The sequence below is a fragment of the Corvus hawaiiensis genome, chromosome 6 (assembly GCF_020740725.1).
Source record: "Corvus hawaiiensis isolate bCorHaw1 chromosome 6, bCorHaw1.pri.cur, whole genome shotgun sequence".
NCBI lineage: Eukaryota > Metazoa > Chordata > Aves > Passeriformes > Corvidae > Corvus > Corvus hawaiiensis.
In genome coordinates this window covers 3418348-3443588 of record NC_063218.1, presented here as the reverse complement: position 1 = coordinate 3443588, position 25241 = coordinate 3418348, and the positions used below count along the sequence as shown (strand labels likewise).

Sequence of the window (25241 nt, the reverse complement as noted above, 5' to 3'; positions counted from 1 at the left end):
TGACCCTGGTACCAGCAGCCCCCTGTCCCCACCCCCCGGGGGCAGCACTTCCAACCCTCCAGCCCTGATCCCACCCCCCATTCCCCATCCCAAACCCCATCCCCGGGATGGAGAGTGGTGGGAGGCAGTTCCCAGAGTGGCTCTGGAACAGCGAATTCTCTGTTACCACCTGGGGCACCACAGCCACCTCCCTCCTCGACACTAAAAACAAACAGGTTTGTTACGCCTTTTTTTTTTTTTTTCTCCCCCGAAAGGTTTATTTTTTTAAGAGCTATTTATAGCACGACCGGTTTGGAGAGGCTCGGGGAATGCGACCTGGAAAAAATAACTTGGAGGAACAGTACCCTGCAGAGGAACAAGACAGCTAAGCCTCGACTGGGCACACGCTGGAGAAACGCTTCGGGTGACAGAAGTGTCCTTGTTTTCCCAGCCAGGGATGCTGCCAGGGCCCTGCTGCTTCCCACAGTCCTTGTTCTCGTGTTCCTCTCCCCGGGAAGGGCTGTTGCATCCGCAGGAAGCCTGGTGGCACTTGTCCTCCCTGAGGGCTCCTGGTGGCACTCGTCCTCTCCGAGGGCTCCTGTCCTCAACCATCCGTCACAGTCCAGGATTTCCGCAGCGAGACCTGAGCTGGTCATTCGGGAATCCGGGCGATGCCGGCGGCCGTGCTCATCCCATCGCTGGGGGTCATCCCTTGTGCTTGGGGGTCCAGTGCGTCGGCAATGGACACCGGGAGCTTCTGGTGCCGGTGCTTTGTGCTGCACCAGGCTCTCCATCGTGCTGCTGCTGCTGCCTTTTCCATCTTCCCCACTTGTTTTTGCCCCGGTTCTCCTCCCTCCCTGTGCCCGTTATCCGCTGGCACCCCCGGCTGTGGGGACTGCCGGCCCCAGGGCACAGCGCCTGGCACAGCCCCTGGCACAGCGTCTGGCAGGGATTTAGCCCCCAGCTGTGGGGCACCCCCGGCCAAACGAGGGATCTGGTGGCGGAAGGGTACAACACTCCAAAGCCTGTGACCCATCCGAGCGTGCCGGCGGCAGGGGCTTTATCAAGAGCTAATGAGAGTAGCGAGCTAACACTAATTATCATTAGCAAGCTGACGAGTGGCTAATTAGCACAGACTCCACTAGTGCTGGCGCGATCCCTGCGTTCGGCTTTACCCCCTGCCCCGGCCACCTCGCCGAGAGAAGCCAATATTCCCATCCGAACACTCCCGGGAGCAGCCCTGGGAGCATCCCTGCATCCAGCCCCGCCGCCGTCCCGCTCTCACAGCCACAGCCTGTCCCAGCTTTTGGGGGGCGCAGGGCAGGGGCAGGTGCTGGGGGGCTCAGCAGAGGCGGTGTGGACGTGCTGGAAGAGCCCCAGGAGGAGGGAATGCTCACCGCTGAGTGCGTGCTCAGTCATGCTCAGGCACAGGGACTCCAGCCTGTTGTTGATGTCAGGTTCAGTCACCGGCACCTGGAACTCTGCAGGGAGAAAGGGAATAGGAGACCCCCATCAGGGACCTGGCAGAGACCCTGCCTCCCTGGTCTGTGTGGGGAAAACATCTGAAAAATGCCCCAGGAGGGTCAGACAGGACTCCCAGTAAAATCAGCTTCACTCACAAAAGCAGCCATCACCCCCTGTTATCCATAAGGGATGAATCTGAGGGGGTTCAGGTGCTGGTAAGAGATGTGAGGGGCAGCTGGAGTGAGAGTAGAAACCCCACCCAGGGAGAGGGCAGCCCTGGTCATCTCCTGGGGATGGGTGCTGTCCGTGCAGGCAGGGTTAATGCTCGGACATGGGATGGCAGCACAGACTAGCAGAGACACTGTCTGGCTTCTCTGGCACCAGCTTGGCTCCCACTCAGTCATCCACGTCATGGCTGCCACATCCCTGGGGGTTGAGCACAAAAAAGGGGACACACACATGAAGTTTATGGGGTTCCAACACCCCTGTCCTAATCTAAACAGCAGCAAACTTTCCCCAGCCCGCAGCAAAACCTGCAAATACAGCTTGTGCTACTGTGCTGGACGGCATCTCCTGCTTTCCACTGGCTCACAGGAACATGGGATGAGATCCAGGCGGGTTGAGGTCCCCCCACAGCCCGGCAAACAGTGGTTTGTGAGCCCAACATCACATTATTGCTTATTTTCCTTGCGACTTAATCCCCGTCTTTGGCTCCCCAATCCTCCTACGTCCTCATCCACCGCAGGCTGACGTGCGAAGAGAAACCCATTTATTCTCCTCCAACGCCTGAGAAATGTGCCCTTGTCCCGGTGTTTAATCAATACCCAGGAACAGCTGCTGCTCCTGCTGTATGGAACATTTGCTGCCCAAATGCTGCAGTTAAACACCGCCGGCGTGTGAGGCCAGGGAGCTGCCAGCCCAAACCAGCAGGAGTGCAGGGATGAGGCTGAGTTTACTGGGGGATGGATTCCTTGTCCCGAGGTGTAAATTGTTATGTGTGCTGGTAGGAAAAGGCACGCTCAAAGGCTAAGGAAGGGATACACAAACAGGCTTCCTCAGGGCCAGGATGCTCCAGGTCCAGGGTCCAAGGTCAGCGGGATCCTCCCTGAATCAGAGGATGCTCCTATATACAGGAGCACTTTGGCAGTGTTTGGGAAGGAAGCACTGACACAGCACCATTTCCCTTCACACGCACTGTGGAAAGAATTTCCCTTGAGTGCATGAAGGCAGTCCTTCCGCACCAGGGCTCCGTGTCCATCCATGAGGAAAAAGTGATGGATGAGCTAGCACCTTCCTGCCCGACATGAGCCCCTCAGAAGCAAGCTAGGTAAGGCACTGGCACCGTGATACATAGGGTCAAGATGGCATATATAGGGTCAGAAATCCCTCCAGCCATGTCTCTGGTTAACCCAGAAATGCAGAGATTCCCCGGTGGCAGCACACTGTGCCAGCATGGGCCGTGTGCCCGTGGGGAGGCTCACCAGCACAGCTCTTCTCACCTCCCCTTGTCTCACGGAGCTGTAAGGTCAGTGGAAAAGCACCTCTGCTGCTTACCTGGCTGCTGGAACATCAGCATGGTCTGCGGGGACGTGTGGACCGGCAGCGAGCGCGTCCTCTGCACCGAGCTGTGGCTCCGGCTGGGCATGCTGTTACTGCCCCCGGGGTTGGCAAACCACAGGTTCTGTGGGGAACAAACACAAAAGTGTGGGATACAAAGCAAAGCCCTCTGTGCCATGGGTTTACAACCACTTTGGGCTTGTAGAATCACAGGACGGTTTGGGTTGGAAGGGACCTTACAGATTATCTAGTTACAACTCTCTGCCATGGGCAGGGACACCTTTCACTGGACCAAGTTGCTCCAAGCCCCATCCAGCCTGGCCTTGGACACTTCCAGGGATCCAGGGGGAACCACAGCTTCTGTGGGCAACCTGTGCCAGGGCCTTGGCCCCCTTGCAGAGTCTTCCCAGTATCTCATCTAAATCTCCCCTCTGTCAATTTAAAACCCTTCTGCCCTCTCCTACCACTATCTGCTCTTGTCAAAATCCCCTCTCCCTATTTTATAAGCACTTTAAGGACTCAGCTTTTCCCCCTCTGCCGCTTGGTTTGTCCCCCTCCCACTGGTCCCACTTCCACTATCCTACTGCACAGAGGGGAGTATAACCCAAAGCCTGCAAACTGCTTGAAGAGTGGGGAAAGAAGTGGGGATCTGGACAAGGTAGAGAAAGAAAAGCAAAGGAAGTGTGTGGGAAAGGAATGGAAGAGCTGGAGAATGCCACGAACGCCAACCAACCTGTCTGCCTTGCTTGAGGATGGCAGGGCTGGCAGCAGGGCTGCGCTGGGGGGTGCCCAGCAGCCCAGTGGGGCCCAGCAGCCCCAGCCGGGCCGTGGGGAGGTTGCGGGAGGGGATCTGGAACTGGCGGGGGTTCCTCCGGCCCAGTCCTGCCCCTGCAGATCCGGCTGTCGGGAGGGAGTTCGACTGGCCAAAGCCTCGGCTGCGGAGAGAGAGAGCGCCCAGGGTGAGACACTGACCCCTGTGAGGGGGTCCTGACCCTCCCATCCCACCGAGGGTGCTCCCTCCATCCTGCACAGACAGCAGGAAGGAGGTCGTCTGGATGTGCAGCATCCTGTCTTCCTCCCGTCTGCCAGTCACCCTCCCGCACTTCTGCAGTTCTCAGATCCACATTTGTTTTCTTTAAAGTTTATCTTACTCCTGCAAAATGGGCTTGTTGTTAAATACAATTTAAAGCAACTCAAGTAATGCCCTGGGAACCTGATTTCTTTGAGATCTCTCATGAGTGGGGTTCTCCAGTGTCTCATTAAAGTTCAGCTTATGCTGTTGGGTTTTCTTTCTCCCCTTCCAGGAGGTTCATTTTCACAAATATAGTCCCCCCCCCTGCTCTGAGACTTCTCAAGTTCTGTAAAATTTGGTTAGAACGACCTAATGAATCCAAGTTTTATTAGGGAGGGCTGAGCTAAAGCTGCTTTCCTGAAATCTCATCCTGGAAGTTCCTATACGCCCAGTTATCTCCAAAACACTTTCTTTTCGGGGAATAAAGAACTTGAAACAAACCAGGCTTTGCAGAGTGAAACAAAGGGCTGATGTTGTTGTTAAAAGTGATTTAAAAATATCTCTTCTTGGCACAACCTCTATTCTTTCTAGGATCACCCAAAATCCAGCATCACCTTGGAAGTGAGCAAACACAGTGTTCCCAACACAGCCCTGCCTGGCTCTCTACCGCACCTCCGGCTCTGCACCCTCTGAAAGCTTCCAGCCTTTTTTTCTGCCACTTGACAGCTTTCTGAGGAAACTCCAGTGCTGATGCCATCATCAAAGGGCAGCAGGGAAAGAGCCCAGTGCTGGGTACACGCTGCACAGCTGGGAAGTGCTGGGTTTGGAGCCACAGAGACAGGGTGGGATTGGAAGGGAAGGCAGTGACCACATGCACAAGGACACTGACTGCTGTGTTCCCTTCCCAGCCAGCACCTGGGATTTCACTGCTGAAGCTTTTCCAACCCTCCTCCCTCCCTAAACTTGGCTCTGAACTCAGCAGAACCCACCCCTCCCTCTGGGAGACATTGCTCCCACTTGGGAGTGCTCTTGCTCTGGCCACTGCATCCATCCCTCCCCTCCCGAAATCTCGCCTACCTCCTCTGCTGCCGATAGCCTGACAGCTCCAGGAGGGATTTCCGAGGGAAAGACCGAAAGAGTTTCTGCACCTGCTGTTTCCATGACAGCAGCCGCTTCTTCTGGATCTCTGTAAACGCCTGCCCAAAAAAAAAAAAAGAGAGAGGGAAATAGGAAATGTGTGAATATTCTTATGGACAAAGTCAGCAGGGATGTGCATGTGGGTGTGCAGGTAAAGAAAAGCAGCTGGAGCAGGTGATGGGGTGAGTTGAGCCCCATCAGCATGTCCAGGGGGAAACACTGGTCTTTCTTCAGGATTTACTCATGTCAGGTGGAGAAAATGCTCCGGCGGCATTCCCTGTGTCCCAGCCTGACAGCCCAGCTCTGCCTCAAGGCTGCCAACTCCTTTTGGCAGAGCAGGGGTTTGACGGTGGGTCCCGACGGGTGGTGACACTTGTCACCTGCATGTGGCTCTAGAAATGCTGCCAGGGTGGGCAAAGCTGGGATTTGGAAAGCTGAGCTGCCCCGTGGCATCCTGCATCCTATCCTCCTTTTCGGGTCTGGGCAGAGCTTGGCAGTGATCCTGGCACTGACTGGCTCTGAGGGAGGTCACCCAGGGTGAGCCTGTCACCCACCCAGGCTCCCTGCAAAGGTCACCCTGGCAGAGACAAACCTGCTCCCAGAGCTCCAGCCAGGAGGTGTGGGTGACAGGGACACCCACGTGCCACCACTGCTAACTTTAGACTCCCAAGGTCTCTGTTGGAGAGGAGCACAAGTCTCCAGAGGACAATCTGGAGGCTAATTAGTGCCTGACTTGATTGCTCCGAACCACTCTGGAGGAGATGCTCTCTCCTGACGCTGATTATGCCGGAGCCAACGCAGAGGGTGGTCCTGGGACATGGGCTGGCTCTGGTGGGAAAAGTGCAGGCACTTTGGGAAAAGTTCCATGTCCTCCTGGCTTTGCCCTCTGGCCCCAGGCCTCAGCTTCCACCACTTCTGCTCCCTGCTCCCTGCCGTATGGACAAGTGATGGAAGCAGCTTGTTCTTCCAGGTACAGCCAGCGTGGGTAGGAGACACTGCAGGACACCAGGGACACCGGCCATCCCTCCCTGCCACTAGGCAGGAGCGTGCCAGAGCCCTGTGGCACAGTCTGGGCCATCCCAAGCCATCACCCAGCCAAGGCAGATCCGCTGGGAGCAGAAACAGATGTAAAATCCCTGTTGCAAAATCCCAAGACCACGTGCTGCGAAACGGGAGGAGGCAACGCCAAGGGATCGCCGGCTCTGTCTGATGGAAACCGCCTGCACGTTCATCCTGAGATTCTTCCTTTCATCCAGCTGCTGAAGGGACTGTCACGAGCCAGATGAATTTCCCAGCTCCAGGCCTTGGCAATTAAACCAGCATGGGGGAAGCAACATTTCCGTGCACCACGTTGGAGCTACCGCCCGCTCCAAGCCTGCTCTGTCAGAATTACTATTAATACCCCCCCAAAATATTTGTGTTAGAAACCGAAAGGTTTACATAAACAGACACTTTGGAAACAGTTTCCAAGTGATGGGAACAACAGTTTTAGATGATCCAACACGACTCACCTCGTGGATTAGACATTTGTCTATGAGCTGTAAATAGGAACTTATATTCTCTTCATCGGGTCGGGAAACTAAAAGCTGTGTGCAGACTGGAAAAAAAAAAAAAGAAGAGAAGGGAAATGGGGATGGGGACACCAAGATGGGGCCCAGGAGGGGTCCCACAAACACCTTGGACATCCTGTTTCCCTTGTAACCATGAGCAGTTTTTCATGAGCGAGAAAAAATGCCCTTCCCTGATTCCTGCCGTACCTTCCTATATTTAGGGCCAGATTTTGTTCCCTGTTATGATGGTGTAAATCCAGACTAACACCGCTGGAGTCCCCAAAATTAGACCTAAGCAACTCAGGGGCACAGGATTAATCCCTATTCATAGGCAAGAGAACTCCTGCTCCCGTGGCCAAAATCTGCCACCACTGCAGAGTGGTAGATTCCCGCCTTTCCTGATGAATTTTAACCTCTTTTGGAATGAATGTCATTGAAGGAAGTGGGAATGAGCTCACAGAGGAGTGAGTTTCTCCTGTTGTAAACCCCCGGGTAGGGATGCCTTGAGGTCCAGGAGGACACCACATGTTGGCAGGGCTTTGGCTATGCTTTGGCACTTGTCACAGGAATAAAATGGGGCCAGAGGCCCACATGTGGCTGTTTTTGCAGGCAACCAGCTGGGGACAAACTCTGCACCAGGTTTCTGTATAGAAAACATCTCAGCTTCTTTTTTTGCAAAAAAGGCTGGAAATGAGGACAAGGCTGATATTTTTTTGTAGCATCCCAGTGAGGCTCTTTCTGTTCCCAGTCTCCTGTGGATAAGACTCCCCTTCCTCTTCCCCAGGGAGATCTCCCTCCACACAGCCAGCACTGACACCTCAGGTGACACCAGCAAGGGTCAGGGCACATCCAAGCTCACACAGATTTGCTCCAAGAGCCCTGAATATGGCACAGGAGGTCGATCCCCACCTCAGATTGCTCCTGTCACCTCCCAGTGTGTCATCCCTGATGCAAAGCCGTGCACACTGCACACTAGACGTGGAATGCCACGGGAATATTCTAGATGTCCTGCATCCAAACTGGGCCATAAAAAGGGGTTGGACCCACTGATTTGCAGTCAAGATGGCTCAAGTCCAGCCCATGCACCACTGCTGCCCTGCTCCAAGCAGAGTAAGTCCAAGAGATGCTGCTGAAAACTCTTCTGGATCAGTGGGATGACCCCACGGCTCTGGATGGGAAGAGAGAAGATGCCCACCACTCCTGACCTCAGGAAAAGTTGCTATTTCTGCCTCTGACCTGGGGCAGGGAGAGAACGCTATCCACCTTGGACCTGGGGCTCAGAATGCATGCTACCCACCTTGGACCTCGGGCAGGCAGCTTGGGCCACTGCTGCCCCTCCCCAAAAGCACAACCCACCTGCCCTCCCTTCTTACCTCTAACCCCAGCATGACAGGACCTCAAAAAACCATCACCCCTCAGACTGGGACCCGCAGGAGCTCGAGGAAAAGCGGCTGCCAGCGCTGCCACCGCACACCCCCTGCCCCAAAGCAGCCCTCCCTAGTGACAAGTCCCAATGTCCCCGAGGACAAGTGACAGCCGCTCACCTTTCCCCATCACTCGGGTGAACTGGCCGGGCAGGTCACCCTCAGGCAGAGGGGCCCCCCCCGACTCGCCCTCGCATCCCGGCAGATGGTGCTGCTGCATCCCGGCCGCCGCGGAGTCCTTGCAGTCGGAGCCTTGGCTGTCCGAGCCCATCAGGGAGGAGGGGTGGTGCGAGTCCACGTCCCGGCTGTGGTCCTCCGTGCTTGAGTTTTGGGAAGAGTAGGCTTTGATGGGGGTGAGGATCATTTGGTGTAGTTCCTGCAGCGGCACACGCAAGTTGCCACCTTCCAGGATGTCCTGCGGATTGGAGAGAAGAGGGTTTGTCTTTGCAGGGACAATGGGACATCAGCTGTAAACCAGACCCCTCCTGTGACCCCCTGAGAATTCCCAGCAAAGCCAATGGCTTTGCTCCTGCTTCAGGATCCTGCTGCATTCCACAGTCAACAGGAACGTTTCATTCACCAAGTGTTTTCCTTGTATCAGGGGAGTGCTGCAGAGACTGTGGCTGATTATCCATGGATATGTTCAGACCTGAATCCCCAGAGATAAATGTGCCCCATCAACCACTGGGACCCAAGCCCAACAACAATCCAGCTTCAGTGTTTCCAGATTTCCTCCAGGAAGATGGCAACTCCATGAGAGGGACTGAGCCTGGGAGATTTCAATGCCCAGAGCAGCAAATATCTTGTTCATTCCCCACCAATCCTACAATCACAACATTTCAGCTGTGTTTCATTGGAATTACACTAATGTGGGCTTGTTTCCCATTTCCAGCACCACCTTCAAGCCTGGCTCCCCATTAACTGCTCTGCCCCAAAACTGCTTGCCATGGCATCCTCATGCTCTGAGATCATCTCAGAGCCCAGGACCATGCTGGGATGCAGAAGCCTGTACTGTGGCAGCAGCCCATCCCTGTCCACTCTGGGATGGGCTGGGGGAGTGGATGCAGAGGGGACTGGGAGGGTTTCAAGGGGAGCAGGTGGTTTTTGGTCAGACAGAGAAGGGGACACTATGAGGTGAACTGATACTCCCACAGCAAAACCATTCAGCTTGGAGATCCTGGGACAGATCCACCCAGGAGGGAGAGAATTTAGGTGCACTCCAGCCTTGCTCCTGGTGTGGATCAAGAACTCCATTTCTATAGTCAGTTCCTTGTCCCACTGATAGGAAATAACTGCATTTTATTTTTAATGTAGCCTGGACCAGAACAGCTCACTGCAGGCTCCTGCACGGTCTGGCTCACGGGTCACTGCTTGGAAAGAGGCAGCTTTTGGAGTGAATCCTGATGCACTGAAGGAAGGGACACTACGTGGGCACATGGGATGTGTGCAAGTCCTGAAACGGTTGTTGATTCTAATTCCTGCTGCACTTCCTGCTCACTCTTGGACGTCTCAACTCCACTTATCTCAAAGATCTGGTGTCAGTCTGCTGGGCACTATGTTTCTGGGAAAAAATCCTGCCCTGCTAACTAACAGAGAGGGGTGGAACAGCTCTTTCCAAGAAAGCAGCAATCTTTAGCAGTGAGACACTGCCCAAAAACATCAAGTCCCACACATGCTCTTGTTTAGCAAAAATTGGATAGGAAGCCTGGAAAACCAGAGACATCTCCTCCCAGGGCAAGCAGCTCACAGGCAGCTCTGAGCCCCAGCAAAGCAGGACAGGGTCACAGTGCCACAGCCCAAACCCAACCCGGGAGGGCTCCAAACCAGTCCCTGCCACTTTTCTCCTGTATTTTACAGTGTGCGTGGCTGGCTGTGCCAGCTGAGCTGGGCTCCAGCTCCCGCACAGCGCCACTCAATCAATACCAGATTTCCAAATCTTGGCGCAGAAGTGGGGGAAGAGGCTGTGCAATCGCCTGGAAAACACAGAGCTGCAGCCAGCTCCATCCAGCTCTTGGATTTAATAGTTATTATTAATAACAGAGGTAAATATGGCTTTAGTAGCGCCTGCCATACTCTGAGCACAAGCCTGTATTATAAATAAATAGTGAAGCAGTGAGTTAAGGAAAACACCAATAAATAGCAACACACCACAGAAGTATTTAAAAGCCCCTAGTGGGAGGCTCTGCAAGTTGCTGTCTGAAGATGGTGCAATTAAATATAATATAATACAGCGATAATAAATAGGGAGAGGTTGGGTGAGCTGCTCCCAGCAAGGCTGTGGTGCTGCTGCTTCCCCAACAGCCCTTTCTGCAGGATCTAAGCTTTTGTTGAAGTGATAAAGAAGCTTTTATTTATTCTCCTTGGAAATTCAAGATGTTGTTCAGGCACTGATGCGGGTGTGTGGTGTTTTATCAGGGGACAGGGTGCCCATATGTTGTTCCAGGAAAGCTCAAGTCTTTCTGAGCACCCTGGAGCTGGCCAGGGCTACAGGGTACATCCATCCCTGCTGTGTGAGGTGTGGGAGATGCATTAGGACCCGCTCTGCAAAACACAGCTTTGAGCAATCTGGTCTAGTGGAAGGTGTCCCCTGCCATGGCAGAGGGTTGGAACTGGATGGTCTTTAAGGTCCCTGCCAGCCCAAACCATTTTGGAATTCTGTGAAATAAAACCAGCATCTGGTAAAGGGCGTCGTTCACATGCAGCTAAGCCAGTAACAGCTTTCCCTGCAGAAGATCCCCACAACAAGTGTAAGCGAAGAGTGCTTCACCCCAGAATTAATTCCTGGCTTCTTAAAAACACAAGAAATACAAAAATGGCTGTGATTACTTACCCCTTCTAGAGATTTGAGCAGGTTTTGTCTTTCTTTTAGCTTTTGGATACTGATGACTATTTTGTGTCTTGCGCCTTTGGTAACGTTCTGCAAAAACAGCACAAAACTTGGCATTAACACTTCCACAGGGCAGCTGGGTCAACCCAAACCCTTCCCCTCCTAAACAAAAAAGGGCTGCTAGAAATTAATGAAATTTCTGAGTGCAGGGATTCCTGGGGGACATAGAAAATCACTCAGAGACTTGCTGAAGACAGAGATTTCCAGCTAGTCTGTCCCTCCCTGTTGCACCTCACACGGAAAGCAAAGGTGTTGCCCATTCCTCTTCATCCCAAGGATAATCCAGAAGTGAACCTGAAAGCAGCGGGGGTTGGAACCTTAAAGATTAAAGATAATCTGTAAGGTCACTTCCAACCCAAACCAACAATATTCTATGATTCTACAACATTTTCAAAGGCAATCAGCCATCAAAAGCCCCACTGACTTTAAAGGAATTGGCTACTGCAGGTTGTACCCCTGAAACTCCTGAACTTAATCCCAACTGGAAAAAAAACCCCAAGTGCAGCTCCCAGTGATGGGACTTCCATGCTGGGACTCCAACAAGAACATGGGGACAAGGCTTTTTTCGGGTACAGTGTGGGATTTTTTCGCTCCCCAAGACCCAGTTTCCCTTTCTCTGCTTCCCAACCACGGGAAGACACACAAAGGGGCGTTGGAGGTGTGTCACCCCCCAGGTGACATGGGCCATACTTGTGCCTCGAGCTGGCATTCGGTGAGGGCCATCATCTCCTCGTACGTCATCTGGGAAAAGAGGGCGGCGTACTTGTGCAGCCGGAGGCTCTTCAGCCAGGCTGGGACATCTGGAACACAAAGGAAGGAGAGGAGAGCTCTGTTGAATTCATGGAACAGCACAACCATGAGCAACAGCATCAACACCAACACGAGGGGCATCCCACCGGACACCTCACTGAACTTCACAGACCTTTGGGAGGACACAGTGCTGTGCATGTGGATGGGACAAGGAACCAGCCCCTGGATGAGGACACAGTGCTGTGCATATGGATGGGACAAGGAACCAGCCCCTGGATGAGGACACAGTGCTGTGCATGTGGATGGGACAAGGAACCAGCCCCTGGATGAGGACACAGTGCTGTGCATATGGATGGGACAAGGAACCAGCCCCTGGATGAGGACACAGTGCTGTGCATATGGATGGGACAAGGAACCAGCCCCTGGATGAGGACACATCCTCAGAAGTTGGGTTTCTCTGGGAAAGCCACTGGGCATTAACCCACGGGGAGCTGGAATTTTGCCACTGCACACCAAGCTCCTCACTGCTGTTTTCCCAGGAACTGCTCATGCAGTGGTTGAGCTTGGGATGAGCAAGGGCTGTTTTGTAGATGGCAGACACTGATTTATGGTATGAGGGATGGTGGCATGTGCTGAAAATGGAACTGGCTGCTTAAACAGAAATAAAGATATGGGTTTGGGATGGAAAAATGGTGTGCCATCAAAGATGGCCACACAACCTGCTTGGGACCTAAAAATGCACCGACTGAAATGACTTCTTCCTTCCTAGTCATTACCTGTAGTGTAGCACCTCTGTGTCTGGCTGGATGGATACCCCAAAATAAATTTATCCTCCTAACATCAAGGTGGTTTCACAGTAAGGAACCTGGGAGGAGAATCCTTCCTCTGTGACATTCAAAACCCCACCAGGCTCCATGATGGCGTGCCCTCCACAGAGAAGGCAATGCGACATCAAGCAGCTACTCAGGGTTTTGCAGGTTTGGGGTCTGTGGTGATACCCCACAAGGGAGGGGGGCCCTGCAGGTGTCTGTGCTGCAGCACAGCACTGGGCCTGTGGCGATGCTTTTCCTTTGTAAAGGCTTCAAATGCTTTGCCAAATCGAGACCTGCTTTATTTAGCACCTACAACCCGACAGCAGCTCTGCCACAGCGTACCCAGCTGACGTGCTCCCCTCCCAGCAACACCTTGTTCATAATCCTTGTCCCCTTCCCCACCAGTGAGACACCCAGGAGCTCACTCCCACTGCTGGGACATCCATCCCATGGTGTGAGTCCAGAAAGTCCCACACTGTTGAGTACCAGATGCAAGTCAAGGACTGGCCATGACCTCTTCCTGAACCAAGGCCTCGTCACTGGAAGGGACAGGGCAGGAGGGACCATTGGTTTGGTTCCCTAAGGCAATCCACACATCTGCCAGAAGTCTCCTGCTGGCTGATCCCAAACCCACCTTGCATCCAAGCAGAGGATGCAAACAATCCCAACATGCTGTGTTTTGCTCACACTCTCCAAAACCCCAGACACACATTGGGATTCACGTGTCAATGAAATTCCTCAAGTGCTGCACAGGAGATAACCCCACACCAAGCACAGGGAAAAGCAATTAGTGAGCACAAATGGGCTGAAATTCATCATTTTCCAAAAGTTCCAACATGCAACAGCCCCGAAGTCTGCTACCAGCACCCTCATAAACTATTTCTGTTTAAAATAAATAAAAACCACTTAGCAAAAAGCCCCATTTCCAGCACAGGCTCCAATCTCAACATCATTTTAACACAAAACTACACCAATTCTAGTGACAGCACCATTCTAGTGACAGTCCCCTGGGGACACCTGCCTTTGGCACATGTCCCTGCCGATGGCAAAGCCCACAGGGATACTTCCAGAAGAGAGATGCAACTTCATGTAGACATTGAACCCTGCAGGAAACCTGTCTCCAACCTCTGCAGGGGCTTGGGGCGCAGCAGCTCTTCACCTTTGCATCAGCCTGTCTGGATCATGCCCTAATTTGGGCTGAGTGATGGTCCCAGAGCTCCCTGCCAGCAGACATGGCAATCCTGGAAGCAGGCTGGGGAGAAGGAGCCACCCCAGCATACAGAGGGTGTGTTGTGTGTGGTGGGGCCTTCCCACAAGGAAGAGGCAACCAGGAGGTGCAAGGACATCCAAGGTGATTTCATGGTCCTTGGAAAGTCAAACTTCCCAATGCTCTCCATGGATGGGTGAACCACCTGCCTGCAGAGCTACTCTTTAATCAGCAATTACCAAGAGCTAATTGCAAAGTCATGGCACTGCTGTCAGGAAATTTAGAAGGAAAACAGCTCACCCTGCAATATTTACACACAGGACACCTTGGATATACTCCCAGCAGAACCCCCCGGCTCTATCCAGACCCTCCCCCCGGTGCTCCCCAAGCTGTGCCCCAGGAATCACAGCATCCTGAAATCATTTGGGTTGGAAGGGACCTTAAAGATCACCTAATTCCAACCCCCTGCCATGGCAGGAACACGGGAAGGGACAGACAGACACACAGATGGGCTCCACGGGGAACCAAGTGTCCATATCTTCCCCTGGAGAAACCAGGAGCTAGGAAAAAGCCAAAGGGGATTTTCCCTTCAGCATGAAGATAGATGGAAAAAAAAGAAATGAGTGACAGGAGAGCATAAAGATAAACAGAAAGGAAAGAAATAGCTGACACTGGGGGGGGGATCAACTGCTAAACCAGATGGGGATCTGTCCTGGGCTCCTCACATTCCAGATCCCGTGGGTCTGGATCCTCCCGGATGCCCCGGAGGGTGTTAAAGAAGGAACCAGCTGACCAGAAGCAGGGGTGACTCCCAGCCACAGGAGCCTGCAGGCGCTCGGGGGAGACGTGGCTGCAATTCAGAGAAGGGACTTGGCAGCTGGAGCAGCCGGTCTGGATGGAATACGAGGCAACCCAGTAAAAATGCACCGAGCTGTGCGCTTCTGTAGGAACAAGAAACGGCACGATCCGAGGGCAGGGAACGGGCAGTCCTTTTTTTTCCTCAGGAAAGCTGTGGGGATACAATGGGTCATATGCAGCCCACGGTGCTTTGTTATTTGAGGACGATGAGCTACACAGCCACAGGAATGCTTGTCTGGAGGCAAGCAAGCCTCTGCTCTGCTTCCAAGTCCAGTTTTGGGCAACGCACCTTCAATAAAACGCGGACTTTTTGGAAAAAAACCTGGCGGAGAGAAGCAGGAACAACCCCAAGTTTAGAAAACATCATCTGGGAAGGCACTGGAATGGTTCAGCCTGAAGAAAACCCAGCAGAGGGGGTAGGACATGGCAGGCATAGACACCAGAGGTTGTGAACATCAGTTCTGCACGTCCCTGGACAGGGGGACAAAAGCCATTTGGCTGAGTCAGCAATGAGGGAATCATGTTTGGAAGTCTGGGAAGGGATGGCCCGAGGAAGGGTGCCCATATCCCAGCTGCACACAGCAGCAAGGGGATGTGTTAATATGTGGGGGTTATTTAATGGATTATTGCTTGTGGACAGCCTCTGGGTTTTGTGGATTTGGCCACACAGGTTGATTGCACAGCACTGGGAAGTGTCTATCCACGCAGATCTCGGAGCTGCAGCTGTGGATCACAGGGAGCCAAGCTCCCCATGGTCTTCCTCCCCAGCTCCTTCTGCAGAAACCTGGAGAAATGTAGTGTTAAACAGCCCCCCCGAAACACTTGCTCCCAAAAAGTTCTCCCTGGCCAGAAAGACTGCAGGACCCGACCTGCCTCTGGTTACATTCCTTGGAACCATGAGGGGTTTTTCATGCATTTATTTCATGCACATCAAAGCCATCTAGAGCCAAGCCAAATGCAGTCCCACATCACACAGATTTATCCATATCTCAATTTGTCTGTAATTAGACTAAAATCAGACCTTGTGACTGTTAAAAAATACAATTATTTCCCTATTCTGATACACCACTGGTCTGTACACAATCAAGCAGCTTTGCATTAATGCAAATTGGAGTTGTTTAAATCAGTCTGAGAGCTGCAGGGTCATTTTCAGTCTGTTCCAGGAACACACAGTCAGTGTTTGCCCAGTTTTTATCTATTTATTCCTCCTCAGCCTGAAGTTTGCTCTCCATCTTTGACTGCAGCAAGTGGGATTCATGTCTGCCTTGTTTACCACCAGAACCACATATATTTATTGCCAAAATCTCTGTGAAATGCAGGTATAACAGGAAAACCAACCAAAACACACAGGTTAAATTCACTGCAAACAAGTATTCCAAGCCAAAGCTTCCCCAAATACTTGGTGGGCACCAAACACTGCAATGGTAAATCACACATGGCTTGCTAAGCTTGCTCTAAGCTATTTTTCACCGTCATAAAAAAAGAAAGAGAAAAAAGAGCACCACTCGCAGCCAAAAGCCACAGGCTATGGAAAAAATCCAGCTTTTTGGAAAGCTGGCAGCTCACAGGATTTTGGGGCAAAACCAGCCCACTGGCACCCAAGCGTAAGACGTCAGATCAGGACCAGCTGCTACTTAAAAGAAAACCCAACGCATTCCCCTAAACCTAAATTCCTAAGCCGGGAAGAAACGCTGGGAGGCCCCGTTTGCTTACGAGGATCCTCGCCCAAAACCGCCAACCGAGAGCCCCGCGCTGCCGGGAAAACGGCTCTGCCCCTCCTGCCTCTGGGTGCTGGGGGGTCGGGGTCTGGTTTGTCACTCACCTTTCATCCCACTCCCTTCCTCCTGGAATGTGTTACGAGCGGAAGGCTGATCTTCTAAATGTTCACTCCCACCACTTCCCGAAGAGGCTACACTGCTTTGTGGAGACAGGGGGGCATGATCGGAAGGGATGCACTGGGGTCCTCTAGCTCGTAAGTCCTCATGAGACATCCATCCATGTCCTAGAGGTTGGTTTGGCACATTCATGGGTGGGGTAAGGGACACAGAGCGTTTCAAAGGGCTGTGGTGTGTCTGGCCTGAGAGAACTGAAAAAAAAATAAAATCAAAGAGGTTATTCCCCCCTCGCGGCCCGGGATGCAGCAGAGTCCCCCGAAAAAAAAAAATCAAATGAAATTACAAAATGTGTGGTGGTGGTTGGCCATGGTGCCTCGCTGATGGCTTTGCAGGGCCCCTGAGCCCTACCCTGAGCTCTCTGCTTTGCCTCCTGTGAAGCAAAAAGGACGGGAGTACCTGCAAGGAGATGGGGTCACATGAGCTGTGCTGGGCTGCTCAAGGGAAGGCGTTGCATGGATTCCATCTCTAGGGAAAAAACATCAATCGAGCAGTTCCAGAGCGTAAAAATCCCCAGGATGGGGATGTCCTCACAGAGATCCAAGGGAAGCATCTCTGTCTCTCCCTTTGGGGTAGGACCTGGCTTGTGCCCCGAAGCAGGAGCACTTACACATCTGCCAAAGCCATTGCAAGGGTACTTCTCATCCATAGGAACATCTCAGCCTTGCTGAGTCCTACTAAAATCACAGGATCATGGGATAGTTTGTGTTGGAAGGGACCTTACAGATCTCATTCCAATCCCCTGCCATGGGCAGGGATACCTTCCACTAGACCAGGTTGCTCCAAGCCCTGTCCAACCTGGCCTTAAACACTTCCAAGGACTCTCTCTGTGTCAAGTACTGAAAAAAATATTTAAAGATTCTTCTGTTTGCTTAACAAAATTCAAATTCCATCAACCACAGTCACTAAACTACTGGTTTAACCATAAACACAGTGTATGTCATTTAGCGTACAGATTTAGGATACAAACCAGGGAAAATTTCCCTATTGCAGGAAAATCTGAGGGCAGAGGGGTTAGAATGACCTTTCAGCCTATAAGAAACAGAAGCAGAAACTTTTCAATTTTTCTTTCCAAAACCAATTTTTAAACTGTACAAAACCTGGGGGAAATTCATTGTTCTCATGGCTTTTCCACCTAAAGCACCAAAGCCCTAAAGCTCCTTAATCCCCTTTTTTGCATTTACAGCAGTTCACCAAAACCACTCAGACTCCTCTATGTGTTATTATTTAATATAAAATGAGTCTTGGTGGAAAACCCCCAGCCAGGTGCACTGTGCTGCAAAAGTTACACCAGGCTTAACTCCTGGCTCAAGCCTGGGGGAAAACCCACCATCAAAGCCATCTCTGCTGACCAGGAGCGGGATGAAAATGAGGCAATAGCAGGGTTGTAAAAGGAGGGAAGAGAGAAACACCAGAGCACATTTGCATTTATTAACCACCTGCAAAAAGCAGCTGGTACCACAGGCAGCTGATGGATGAAGCCAAAAACCTGTGGATTTCTGTAATGCTTAAATAATTCCTATTTCTGAAAGGGTTTTCTTGTGCCAACATGTAACACTGACACCATGCTCTTCAGGGAAGCACCGGGGTTGGCTTATGGGGAAGAAACTGTTCCCTTCCCATTTAAAAACTATACAAACATCTTCCAGAAGTCTCTTGGCAGAAAAGGATGTCAATGAGATCCTGAGATTGCTTCCAGAGCAGTGTTATGCCTCCTAAAGTTGCGATATGATGCATCCGGATGGGGAAATAGATGGATTTCAGAAGGTCTTGGCCAAGATTTTCAGCTCTTGGCTTTACAATTGTACCCCAAAACCAGCACTGTAACAGGGCTCTGTAGATGCCACATTACCCTCCCAGGAGAAAAATATATTTAGGATTTAAAACCCCCAAAATATAGGGGGAATTATAGGGAAAAAAATGGATAAATTGGTTAAAATGCATCATCAGAGCTGAGCATCACCTTGGCACCACCCAGAGCCCTTCTGCAGCTGCTGCCTCCAGCCACGGTCACACCACCACAGGGAGAGAATCCACCCAGAATTTGTTGTAGGAAAAACTCTGGTTTAGGAAATATTTGTCTCCCTTAGATGAAGGAGAGATGCAGGAGAAGGGGCAAGGAGGACTGGAGCTAATTGTCCCCTTTCAGGAGGCGAAGAGCTGCTCTGCTAATCCAGCTCTTACAGGGTGTGTGCAGACACTGGTACCCAGCAGCGCTTACACCACCCTCTCCCCACCAAAATCCTGCACACAAGAGGGTATTTTTGGCATAAATCCAGCCCAGATTCCTTCACGAGCAGCAATACCCTTGCAAACTGCTGCTCTTCCATCTTAATTTTATGTCCCCTAATTAGAAGCTGGTGTCGGCTGAAGGAGAAATAATGAACTCCAAAAGATGGCCAGGGACAATTAGAAACCATCCAGTGCAACAGATAAAAATCAGTTCCACTTCTTTCCCCGAGATAACGCAACGCTAGATCCAAGAGAACATGTTTTACTAAGCCAAATTTTTACTGAACTGTGACTCAGTTCACACAACCCCCCAAGATGCAGCAGGGACAATCCCTCTGCAAAAGGTGCTGCAAGTCACCAGCTCTTTGAAACCACCCCAGCTACTCTGGGGATCAGACTGAGATGATTTAAGGGCTCTCAGCACTGGCCTAACTTTAGGGTCTGCTTTCTGGTTGTAACAGACACTGATGATAATGTGGTTTCTTGCAAGCCCTTTTACCTGTTTCCATCAGCCCTAAAACCAGTGTGAGTCCTGGGATGGCACCTGACAGGTGTGCACACCCCTCTCCCTCTTTCACTCTGTAATCCCCCAAGGGATTAATAAATGTCCATATTTATTATATGTATTAATAATATTTATTAATGCTGCTGCTTGTGATCACACCCTCAGTTTCTTGAAATAAGAGGATGTAGCTAATTATTTTCAAAGCATCAGTTTATTGTAGGTCCTGACCTGAATTTGACCATCCTGTGTGCTTTTTGGATGGTCCAAAGTGAACCCAGGGCCGCTCCTGCTAAAAGAAATGGTCCACGTGGGCTTTAACTTCAGCAGAAGAAAACCAAGTGTGAGCTTATCACCTTACACTCAAGCCTCCTTTTCTTTTACTACAAAAATATTAAGCTTTAATTTAAAAAGGAAATCGAAAATGTTATTCTGGGGCAAGATAAGCTCCCAGGAGGTGGGTGGGCACGGCTGCCTTTCTGAGTGCTGCGAGCTGGGCAAACAAAGAGGGGAAACCACCGCTCCAAAAGGCATCCCACGCTGGCACACGGATTCCCTATGGCTTGTAAGCGTGCCCCACTTCTGCTTTAGAAGTGTTTTCCTGCCCTTTAGGCACTGCAAGACTCTACACAGGCACTGCCTGGTCCAGCTCCTTCCAAACATGTGTCAGGCAGGACAGGGGTTGGAGCAGATCACGGTTGTCCCCAGGATAAGCAGGTTGGTGTTGCCTCTTTGCTCGGCCACCACGGCTCTGCGCAGCCAGGGTTGTGCTCAACCCACACCAGGTTTCCTTGTAAGAAACCTCTCCATGACCTCCAGACTGGGACCAAGCTCAGGATAATATTCCCAGGTAAAAAAAATGTAGAGGATGGAGAAAGAGTGATGGCAACAATGCAGCACAAAGTTCCCCATCACAGGAGACGGCTGTTGACCACGCTGGGAGCATCCCTGTGGGACCACCCCCTCCCCAGGCAAATCCAGCTTCATCCCGGACCAAACCCTGGCTGGGCTGGCAGGCACGACAACACACTTATAGAAACTCTGAGGCTGCAAGTGCTCTCACCCCGTGAAGCCTTGGGTTTGGGATTTTTTTTCCCCCCTCCTCTTCCCTTTTGAAGTGGTGCTGCCTATTTTGGGAGGCGAGGGCTGATTTCAAGAGGGTTTTTGTTCGCTGAGGACCATGTGGAACAGCGTCAGACATTTGTGTTGTGGTTTCTCAGGGTTTTGGGCCAATTTTTTTCAGCCTGAGAAGGGAAAAGCCACCCATTCCTGTAATTAGAGCTGAGGAATTGGGCTTTGCAGGCAGACCTTCCTCCACACAGCATGGGACAGCTGTCGAGGCACTCGCTCTCCCTCTGCCCTTCATGAAATCTGGCCTAAAGTGTTGCAATAGTCCATGACAGGACACAAATGTGACAGCTTCCAGCAAGAGTCACACCCACCACCGAGAGTGTTCAGAATGTCTCCAGTCCCCACCAGGTCCCTGACACCCAAAGGACCAGCACAGGGTCCATACATCAGGTGACAGTTCCAAATAACATCTTCCCCATGCCTGGAGAAAGGAAAAAGCACTGCAAGGTGCCTACTGAACTCTTTTTTTTTGTTGTTTTAGTCTAAAAATGGCACTTCTTGGCTGCAAAGCTGTTTATGGTGCATCCTCAGGCCGCATCTGATCACATACAGCTCCTTTCCTGGTCTTTTGGTACCAGGAACAGCAGCCTGACCCCAAAATGCAGGGATGTTTTGAATCCACACAATGTTTTGTGCAGCCTGGAAGCTCCCCCACGGAGAGGGAACACTGAGCAATCCCCTCACAAAGCAAACCCCAAGTTCAACTCAGTCCTCCCCTCTGCCTCCTCCTTGCTATCCCAGTCACGACACATCCTCTCCTCCAGGAAGGCTTCCCCATGCTGGCAGACCAATGCCCAGGGCTTTTCCAGCGCTTCTTTGCCGAGAACCCTTGGAAAGAGCTGCCAGTGGGTCACACTGCCCAGCTGGCACCCAGCCTCCTTCCTGGGCACCTCATTCACCCGCTCCCCACGTGCCCCAGGCAGCTCCAGCATGGCCAGAGCAGAACCTGATGGAACATTTTTCAGCTCAACATCCCCTAACCCTTGGAGCCTTTTCTTTGTGCCTTTTTTTCTTTAATCTCCCTGTGTTCTGTGGCTGTGACTTTAACTGCGTTTGCAGGAGCCGGATAATCCATGTCCTGGCCTCTGAACCACGGGCTGATATAACCCAAGAAAGGGTGAAAATGAGGGTCCTAAATGCAAGAAGCCACTGGGTTTTATGGAAAATAGTGGTATTAGGAAATTAGTGGTATTAACTCCTGCATTAGAGAAAAAACCCCCTACAAGCAGAGAGCTGCCCTGAGCAGAGAAATAGGAAGAAGCACAGACTGCCAAAAAGACTGTCAAGCAAACTTTTTTAAAGAAATGACGTTTCTAAACACAGTTTCCTGCTCAAGAAACTGGACAGAGAAACAATAACCTGTTTGTTGCTGCTCTCTCTGAGCAGCTCATGCGAGACCCCATCCAGGCTCAGCGGGGAAGGAACCCTCACAGGGGGTTTTGAAATTCCCTGCATGGCACAAACACACGTGGACCTGCTGTGTGGCTCCAGCAGGAATTGCTGTGACTGTTATTTACTCATTTGTGTGGCAGCAGGAGTAGGGCTGCATCTAAAGATGTGTAAATTCAGACCTTGGTGGTTCCAGCAATCCGACGGGATGCGTTTCTGGAAGGAAGCCCAGCTTGTCTCACCAAGCAGTAGGAGCTCAGGAGCTGCTTTCAAGCTCCTTCATAGAATCCTGGGATGGTTTGGGTTGGGAGGGACCTTAAAGAACATCCAGTTCCAGCCCCTGCCGTGGGCAGGGACACCTTCTACTAGCCCAGGTTGCTCCAAGCCCCGTCCAGCCTGGCCTTGGATACTGCCAGGGAAGGGGCAGCCACAGCTTCTCTGGGCAACCTGTGCCAGGGTCTCACCACCCTCACAGGCAAGAATCTGTTGTTAAAATTAAATTGAATCTCCCCTCTTTTAATTTAAAACCTTTCCCTCAGCCCATGTAAAAAGTCCCTTTCCCTCTTCTTTATGAGCCCCTTCTAAGTACTGAAATGTCCTTGCTTCCCACTAGAGCATCCAGCAAGCTGGGAGCAAGACAGATGTGAATCCAACCAGGATTTAACTCACAGACAAAAGGATGCATGGAATGATGGCTCAGGGAGGTGGGAATGGGTGGGGATGGAGGATTAGGGGTATGTTGCAAGGAAGTGCTGCCCTAAACCACGAGTCTCTTGGGGTAAACACAATGCCCCAATGTCCAGGCCAATAAATGCATTTTTTCTCCTAAATCTATACACAAAGCACAGAAAATCAGTGTTTGTCCCCGGGGAATCCCGGTCCATTAATATCAAATGCTGCTGTGCTGAACCGAACCTCCCTAATTATCCCAGAAAATAGCTTTTGCTATGGGCTCCTGGGAGAAATTCCTCCCCTGGTCACGAATGAAGCCAGATAAACAGCATTGGGATGCAGAAACTCTCCTTCCCAAAGTCCTTTTCCACCCAAAAGGGATGTCCCGGAACATTTTCCTTGCTCCAGCAGCAGCCAGGGCTCCTCACTGCCTCAATCCCTGGTCTGAGGAGCATCTCCCTGCTGAGACTTCCAACAGCATCAGCTTCCACCACACGTTACACTCCAGATGGAGAAACCCCTCCACCACTTGCAACCATTTCAGGAGGCCAACCTGGAAGATGTGCATCCTTTATACAGCAATATGCAACCTGTGGGAAACTGGGAGTGAGAAACAAAGGGCCTTAAACCAGTCAAGTGGAAGAGGTGAATGTGAAACCTCTGGAATTGACACAATATACTGGGATCCAATAACCCCTAGAGTCATTAACAACCTGTGGAGTGAGAGCAGGGAGGCAGTGTGTCTTTAGCAGTGACAAAACACCTGAGGACAACGAGTGTCTTACGTGATGTACGTCCCACAGTCATCACCCAGACTGAAACAGCCTGTAGCCTTTTCCATCCTGGCTGACTTAGTTTGGATTTTCTCCTCCCTTGTCTCTTTTTAGCCACTTTCACTCATTCGAAAAAGCCACCATGGCACAGATCTTGCAAGACAAATTCCTCAGTGTTTCAGCCTTCCTCTGGCCTCCACCTCTTGGGAACTCACACACCCCCATCCTGAGCAGCTTCCCTTTCCATCTGGGCTGGCCATGTCTTATTCCTTCTCCTCCTTATCTTTCATAAGCATAAAATTTTACCAGCTCCAGGAGAAAAGAGAAGCCTGCTGGGTCCCCAAGGCCATCAAGGGGCAAATGCAGTATCCAGTTTCCCACATGGGAAGATGCAAAAGATGGTGCCCATCAGGGACACAATATGGGACACCCCAGGACAAGGGGGAATGGCTTCTCACTGACAGAGGGCAGGGTCAAATTGGATATTGGGAAGAAATTCTTCCCTGTGAGGGTGGGGGGGCCCTGGCACAGGGTGCCCAGAGAAGCTGTGGCTGCCCCATCCCTAGAAGTGTTCCAGGCCAGGGTGGAGAGGGCACGGAGCAACCTGGGATAGTGGAAGGTGGCCCTGCCCATGGCAGGGGGTGGAACTGGATGTTCTTTAAGGTCCCTTCCAACACAAATCAGTCTGGAATTCTAAAATTCTATGACTCCCAAACCCTGAGCCCTGAAATGCTCCCCAACAATCCCCAGCAGCAACAGGACAGCCACGGCTGCTATCATAAACCAAGTATTAATTCTTTCCCATTACTGCTCCAAATTAACTCAGCTCAGCTTTCCACCTCCTCTACATACCGACAGCAGATGCATCCTAAAAATCTGCCTTCATCATCCTCCAAAACATTCCTGATTGCTCAGATATTGCCTCGCATTCAAGTTATGACACAGATCCCTGCGCCAGCTAACATGAGACCGCATTGCTCAGCAAACAGGGGGACTATGGTTACAAGAAAACATCAAATGCAGAACAACCAGCCTCAAATAAAATTGCATAATGGATGGGAATAGCAAAACTTGAGGGGAAAATAAAACAAAATTAAAAAAAAAAACAGCTTCAAGGCTGCCAAAACGGAGCCATTGATTACAGCACATTTGATCCATTTGCATGCAGAGAGCTTTGCTTTGGAGCCGAGATGGAAACAGTCTTAATATAGCTGGAGAGAAAATATCCTCCTTGCACTCTCCTAACTGCACTTTGATAGGAAGCAGCCACAGAGCAGATGGTGCCTATATATAATCACCAGACCTATTATCCCAGCCTCTTTTAGTAATTTGAAGGATGTGATAACCACAAGGAGAGCAGCAAATATTCCCCCTCCCTCCCTCCCTTCCCTTGCTAATTAAAATATATAAAAAAAAAAAAAGAGTACAAAAAAAAAAAGAAAAAAAAGGGGGAGGAAGCTATAATTATGGTAACGAATAAAAGAATTTCCAAATGAAGTAAATAACTATTTTGTGCACTGCTCCTTTAAACCAGAAGTCAAAAGTTAATTAAATAGCAGTGTGTTACTGAGTCAGGAGAACACAGCAAGTCCCAGTGCAGTGGGGAAGGAGACTGGAATCACTCCGGATGAATCCAAACCACAGCATTCCCACCCCTCCTCTGTGCCCTCCTGCCATTTCACTGCAGATGCTGTGTGACGGTGGGGGGAAGGAGAGCTCATCTCTTTCCATTCCTTTACTTGCCAAAGGCCAGAGTTGCACGGATTCTAAGGATGAGCAACGGGAAGGGGATTCTCTCCAAGGGTTTCTTGCCCCATGAAGATGCTCAGGAAAACATCACAAATGTGATTCTAGCGATGCTTTGAGGGAAGGCTGTGGAATGGTGGTGTTGGGACGAGGTCATGGAGAAACAAGAAAGGTTCAAGGAGGGAATTACTCATAAGGCCCTTAACAGATGTAAGTTAATAGTGGAGGTGCTGAGGAACAGCCCTGGCTCCCAGATGGAGCCCTTGG

General features: G+C 51.2%; 1 protein-coding gene across 4 annotated transcripts in view; it reads right to left on the bottom strand.

Moving 5' to 3' along the window:
* SAMD4A (sterile alpha motif domain containing 4A) overlaps nt 1–25241 on the bottom strand; it is a 99163-nt gene that overhangs the window by 4037 nt on the left and 69885 nt on the right. The window contains exons 4-12 of one of the 4 annotated variants that reach the window (XM_048306162.1): nt 16460–16723; nt 11701–11810; nt 10954–11040; nt 8244–8538; nt 6661–6746; nt 5090–5208; nt 3734–3935; nt 2998–3124; nt 1377–1460 (exon numbers count right to left, since the gene is read on the bottom strand). In XM_048306162.1, the coding sequence (XP_048162119.1) occupies nt 1377–1460; nt 2998–3124; nt 3734–3935; nt 5090–5208; nt 6661–6746; nt 8244–8538; nt 10954–11040; nt 11701–11810; nt 16460–16723 (1374 nt within the window). Of the gene's footprint in view, nt 1–1160; nt 1461–2997; nt 3125–3733; nt 3936–5089; nt 5209–6660; nt 6747–8243; nt 8539–10953; nt 11041–11700; nt 11811–16459; nt 16724–25241 lie in introns of those variants that run through there. The other 3 variants (XM_048306161.1, XM_048306164.1, XM_048306163.1) reach the window with 3 other exon arrangements.